The sequence below is a fragment of the Mauremys mutica genome, chromosome 12 (genome assembly GCF_020497125.1).
Source record: "Mauremys mutica isolate MM-2020 ecotype Southern chromosome 12, ASM2049712v1, whole genome shotgun sequence".
NCBI classification, from domain to species: domain Eukaryota; kingdom Metazoa; phylum Chordata; order Testudines; family Geoemydidae; genus Mauremys; species Mauremys mutica.
The window spans coordinates 56,576,726-56,583,459 of record NC_059083.1 but is presented as its reverse complement, the minus strand read 5'-3'; the positions used below and the strand labels follow the sequence as shown (position 1 = coordinate 56,583,459).

At 42.9% G+C, this 6,734-nt stretch overlaps 1 protein-coding gene across 1 annotated transcript in view; it reads left to right on the top strand.

Annotated features, from left to right (window-relative positions):
• The first annotated feature begins 477 nt into the window (after positions 1 to 477).
• The window catches only part of GSG1L2 (GSG1 like 2), a 63,235-nt gene continuing 56,978 nt past the window's right edge, over positions 478 to 6,734 (top strand). The window contains exon 1 of the mRNA XM_044981829.1: positions 478 to 772. Coding sequence (XP_044837764.1) covers positions 478 to 772 — 295 coding nt within the window. The remainder of the gene's footprint in view (positions 773 to 6,734) is intronic.

Sequence of the window (6,734 nt, the reverse complement as noted above, 5' to 3'; positions counted from 1 at the left end):
GTATTAAATTTAACAAGAAGTTCTGAAGCCTGAGCTGCCCTCCCTAGTCAGGAACGTTGTCTGTATCACGCACCTGTGCCTGGGATAGCCCACGAAAGCTTATGCCCAAATAAATGTGTTAGTCTCTGAGGTGCCACAAGGACTCCTCATTGTTTTTGCTGATACAGACTAATCCCTTGTCTTGTGATTCAACAGACACACTCCCAGGATCCTTTCCCCCCTTTACATTTCCTGCACAGGTTTCACTGGCTGGACAGATCTGCTGCGTCCTCTTTTCTTTCTTGCCAAACAATGAGCATACGATTTCTGCTTATCATCTTAACTACCAAACTGGTACAATTCACTGGTGGAAATCCAGAACTGAAGAGTGAATTTCAGTGGATGCTTCTCCATACAACCAGATGAAAAGCATTATCACTGGCTTTTTCAGCACACTTTAACACTGATGCTGGCCCTGCAAGTGGGCAGATTTCAGACATGGGCATGGACAGACGGCAGAGAGCCTCAGCAGCACTCTCGCTCAGTTTTCTCTCATTAATCTTCTCTATCACAGCATTTAGCAGCAGTTACTGGTGTGAAGGGACAAGAAAAGTTGCAAAACCTTTCTGTACAGATCAGGGGAAAGGGACTCACTGCATCCGCTTCAATAGCTCTGACCTGAACAATAGCAACGCCGTTCAGTATATCTGGGAGACAGGCGATGACAAGTTCATTGACCGAAAGTTTCACGCTGGCATCTGGTATTCATGTGAGGAGATTATTAATGGGGAAGGTGAGTGACAGCCAGACACATTTACTTCAAAAAGTGTGTAGCCAAAATGCTTCCTGATTATCTCCTGCTCCCTGTTCTCCTGCTGCTGTAGTACTGTATGTTTTGTTGAGGGGGAAAGGTATCAGCACAAGGGTGCCACTTCTCCAGAGGGAGAAGATACAAAGATTCAGGAAGGATTGGAAAGAAACATGTTCAACGAAACCCTTAGAAATACTGTTATGACGTTTAGAACGGCAGACTGCAGTGCAGATTCTTGATTTCAGTGATTAGCATTAGATGGTTAGATGAGCATTAACTGACTAGGGCTACCACCATTAGAAATTAACAAGATTTGCTCTTCTGGTGAGAGCAGCAAGTTAAAAGGCTTTTAATGAGAGAGGTTTTAAATTGTTTTTTACTTTTCTGATATTATCTGTGATCTCGATTAAAATAAACATGTCTGATGGGAATAATCTTTTTAGATCCCTGATTGCAAAATAGGAAGGGCAATGTTATTTCTTATTTTAAAATGTCATGTTAATGTACATATCATGTTAATTTACAGCAGATCTTGTGCAAATACTACAGAAATGTGAGGAGTGTTTTCTAAGTAAAGAATTTCAAGAGAAGCCCTGATTTTGTGCTAAAAATGACATTTTATTTTAAAAGAAATGGATTCTCTTTTCTGGGTTTCCTCATTCTCTGTGCCTCCCACTAAGGAGATGAAATTTGATCATTTTCTTTTCACCGTGATGCTGTCACTACCAAACAAAGGCAGAAGGTGCATTTTTCCCTGCTGAAGAACAACTTGGCCATTTATTAATCATAACTCATATGTACTAGTTGTACATAACCTAGCCCCACTCGGAGAAACCCTAAACACCTAGATGGCATAGAATGAAATTTGCCATAAAATGAAACTGCTGATTGATCTTGGATCTTTGTAAAATAAGGCTGTTAATTTAGTACAAGTATGGTGCACACAGGGCTGGCTCCAGACCCCAGCGCGCCAAGTGCGTGCTTGGGGCGGCAAAATTGCTAGAGCCAGCCCTGGGTGCACACTATAAGTCCAGATATCCAAGTTACTACAGTTTCTGCCTTTGTAGTCCCAAAGAGAGAGAGAAACAGAAAAAAGACAACAGAAGAGTCAGATCACTCCAGACCTATAAACGTCAAACCCTCAGCAACTAGCAGCCATAAATCTGGGGATCCCAATTCTGCTGTGCACTGGGCTTGACCTTTTAAACTGTAAACAACAGGGATCAGCAGAGAAGCCCCTCTGCCTAGACAGAACAAAGATTAGGAGATGGGAAACAGAAACATTCTGGAAGGGGTGATCCCTGTAGACTGCAGAGGGGAGAGAGCTTTTCTATCTAGTGCTGTGAGTGGCTGAAAGGCCGAGCGGATTGGAATCAATTTAATGAGCTTTGTTCAGAGGATCTGGATAGGGGGTTTGAGACTGACTTGTGAGCGCAAGAGGCTGGAGCCAAGTTTACACAAATCTATCGGAGCAGGAAGTAGGGGCATTCTTTAGATCACCTGGAGGGCAAGCAAAGTGACAGAGTTTGGAGAGGCCACCACCTGTCAAGGGAACTCTGTTTTCACAATGAACCTTTTGAAAAAATAATTTGAGAGTCCCTAAGTTCCCCTCAGCTTCGTCTCTGGCCCCTGATTCAAAGCGGGAGGGATTCTCTCACCTACCTCCAAACGGTGAGGCCACCTTCCCTTTATTCTTTTCCACTGTATGCCTTTGGGGCCCAACTCCTTTGCCACTGCATGTCCCCAGCGCCCAACTCCTCTGCTGCAGCGGTTGCTTTACCCAGGCTGGAATAGCTACCATGTTAGCCCAAGCAAATGCTTCAACACAGAGATAGGTAGCACTACAGAGCAAATCCATTCCCTGAATTCACCACGGGATGGAGAGCTCTGCTCCACTCTCATCCCAGCCCCAGTCCTCCCTGTTCTGCTTAGGGTGATCAGATGTCCTGAGTTTATCGGGACCGTCCTGGTTATTAGGGGCTTTGTATTATATAGGATCATATTACCCCCCCATAACTCCCCATCCCAATTTTTCAAACTTGCTATCTGGTCACCTTAGTTCTGCTCCACAGTCCCCTGTGCATTCTTTTCTCCCTTGTTAGAGGATTGGCCCTTTTCCATAGAGTACCCTGGGGTACTCTATGGAAATTTTACCTTAATTTATACATAAGTAATAAACAGGGTCCTTGGCTATCCACCTACCAGCCCAATCATGCACACACACCATTCAGCCAGGAAGGCGCTCTAGAGGAGCAGAAAGTGGGTGTGAGTGTGTGGTGTCAGTGGGGAAAGGTGCTGTATGAAGACATCTGGATTTCCTAGCTTTTGTTGGAGTTGCTGCTTAGGGGGCTAAGGCAGAAGGCCAGGCCAAATCCCCCTGGGCCACAGGAACTGTCCTTTCACGAATCAAGGTGAACTTTCTGTTCTTATTCTGTGCACTTAGCAGGACAGTGCCAGCCCATTCCTCAAACTCTGGGCCTCGCTTGTCACCATTAGCTGCATCCACTGTCTAGTCTCAACTCCTCTCTATTGCAAAAAGGTGTGCACACGTTATATGATCATACACATTTCATTATTTTTGTGTGTGTGTGAAAAATACTATTCATTTTTTTGGCCAAAAACTTTTGGTTTGGGGTTTTTCAGTTTTCCAGTCAAAATCAAACATTTTAAAGGGAAACAGACCTATTTCATGAAAAATTTTATTTAGTTTAAAACCAAATTCTCAGTCAAAAACAAGTTAACACAAAATGTTCAACTAGCCCTCGTAAAGACATACCTGTGTTTAGGGTTAGGCTGGTGAACCACAGTTATGAAGGGAAGGGAAGCTGGGGAAGACGGGTTCATTTTCTTCTCTGCACGTGGGACATCACAAACTACATCACAAGAGATGGGGACCTGGCCTCTCCCATGCTCCCTACAGTGGTCTCCTATTGATTAATAAAGAATTAAAGGAGGGCAATAGCATTAATGCTAATCAGCATGCCAATCTATTTTATGGAAGATAGATCTTGTCAAAATAACTTGATATCTTTTTTTAAATGAGGTTACAAGTTTGGTTGACAAAGTTAATTGTGTTGCTGTAATATACTTAGACTGCTGTAAGGCTTTTGACTTGGTACTGCATGAGATCGTGATTAAGAAACTAGAATACTAAACAATTAACATGGCACACATTAAATGGATTAAAACTTGCTAATTGACAGGTCTCAAAATGTAATTGTAAAGGAGGAATCATCATCATCAAACTGGTGTGTTTCTGGTGGGGTCCTGCAGGGATTGGTTCGTGGCCCTATACTATTCAATATGTATACTAGTGACTTGGAAGGAAACATAAAATCATCACTGATAAAGTTTGCAGGTGACAAAAAGATTGGGGGAGGGCAAATAATGAAGAAGTTGGGTCACTGATATAAAGTGATCAGGATCACTTGGCAAAGTAAACAAGTAAACAATATGAGTTTTAAGATGGCCAAATGCAAATGTATATACAACAAGTACCAAAGAATGTAGGCCATACTTACAGGATGGGGGACTCTATCCTAGGGAGCAGTGACTCTGAAAAAGACTTGGGGATCATGATGAATAGTTAGCTGAATTTGAGTTCCCCGTGTGATGCAGTGGCCAAAAGGGTTAATGGGAGCCTTGGATGCATGAACAGAGGAATCTTGAGTAGAAGTAGAGAGATTATTTTACTTCTGTAGTTGATGTTGGTATGACTGCTTCTGGAATATTGTGTCCAGCTCTGACGCCCACAATTCCAGAAGGATATTGATAATTTGAGAGGGTTCAGAGAAGAGCCACAAGAATGATTACAGAATTAGAAAACCTGCGTTACAGTGATAGACTCAAGGAGCTCGATCTATTTAGTTTAACAAAGAGAAGGCTAAGGGGTGACTTGATTAGTCTACATGTATTTCGTGGGGAGCAAATATTTGATAATGGTCTCTTCAATCTAGCAGACAAAGATATAACACACTCCAATGGCTGACATTTGAGGATTGACAAATTCAGACTGAAAATAAGACATAACATTTTATCAGTGAGGGTAATCAATCATTGGAACAATCCACCATTGGCCATGGTGAATTCTCCATCGCTAGCAGTTTTTAATTCAAGGTTGCATGTTTTTCTAAAAGATCTGCTCTAGATCAAAGAGGAATTAATTCAGCGAAGTTCTCTGGCCTGAGCTATGCAGGAGGTCAGACTGGAAGATCACAGTGACCCCTTCTGGCCATAGAATCTCTGACCCTCCCCGTAGCCCCTTTCCCAACATCCACATTGTACTATGTTCTGAAGTGTGGGAATGTTTGAGAGTGGTTCTGCTTTGTGTTCATTTGTAATGTGGGTGTACTAAGCTGCTTGAAGCAGAACTGCTGAACAGCTCTTATAAAACAGATAAAGGAGCTAGCAAACAGATGCAAACAGGAGTTTTGTGAGGGAGTTCTCCAGGTAAAGGAGGAGCAACTATGTGACACTCGGAGTGAGTTTGTTGTCAGTTTGTTTGTTGTTGTGTGCTTGCCACTTGCCATTTGCTGATTGATGGAAGTTTATAGTGTGGTCTGTCTGAGGAGCCATTCGCTGAGCCTAGCAGCCTGTTAGGCAAGGCTGAGAGCTTCCCTACAAGGTTTTAGCCTGCCATCCTTTCATCCCTGCTTCCTGTAGGATCCCTTGATAAGGGGGCATGGCTATTGAGGAACAGGGGTTTAAAAAGCCAGCTCCTACGCGACCAGAGGAGCTAGCGAACAAGGGAGTGTTGCGAGGGAGTTAAGAGACGGAGTGTGAGAGCCAGACACATCCAGCAGTCTCTAAATTTAGGCAATAGTGCCCCCCATGATTGAAACACGGCTCTAACCTGCTGCTTCTGATTAAGCAGTGGGCTAGCCCTCCTGCACCTTTGCAAGGGGGGAGCGTGACCAAAAGCATCCCTGTATTCACACCCTACACACCACTGCAACAAGCTTTGTGCAAAATATGCCTTGTTTGGTATCACTGGAAAACTAATAACTTGCTGGTCAATAATATGGTGAACTGTGTGTAGCAATGTTGTATGTCAAGTTATGAATCCCCTGTATGATGTTATCATCACATGTTCAAACCCACATAACCCTATCTAGGCAAAAGTTGTTAATGAGGTTTATCCTAAATTTTACCTTAATTTATACATAAGTAATAAACAGGGTCCTTGAGTTAGCAGGGGGAAGAGATGGCAAGAGACAAAGCAACATTGCATTTCAGCAAACACAGATGAGGAGAAAGAGCATGGAGCCTCCTTCAACACCAGACTCTATGTTGCCTTTACTGCTTGAATAAACTTTACTTTACAGGGTAAGTCTCAGAAGAATCCACTTCAAAGGTTCACTGGATTATAAGAGAGAGGGGCAGAGAACCCCAAGTTAAATCTCTGTCTTTCACCTAAGAAGACAAAGGCACCAGAATCTTTAGGCCATTGGGAGAGATCCTGACCATCTTGCCGGAAAACTGTGGGCGAGAAAAGCCATCTTAACAAAGCCTGGAACCAAAACTTGGAAGATTAAGTTTCAGACTTTTAGATGCATGTTTTCACTTTTATTTGCTTGTAAACATTTCACTCTTAGAATCATAGAAACAGAGAATTGTGGGACAGGAAAGGACCTCGAGAGGTCATCTAGTTCAGTCCCCTGCACTCATGGCAGGACCAAGTATTTTCTAAACTGACAGGTGTTTGTCTAAACTGCTGTTAAAAATCTCCAATGATGGAGATTCCACAACCTCCCTAGGCAATTTATTACAGTGCTTAACCACCTTGACATTTAGGAACCAACCTAAACAGCCATTGCTGAAATTTAAGCCCAACGCTTCCTGCCCTAGCCTCAGAGATTAAAGAGAACAATTTTTCTCCCTCTTCTCTTCTTGTGTCTTACTTACAATACTCCTGCTAACACATCCCAGAATGATGTTTGCTTTT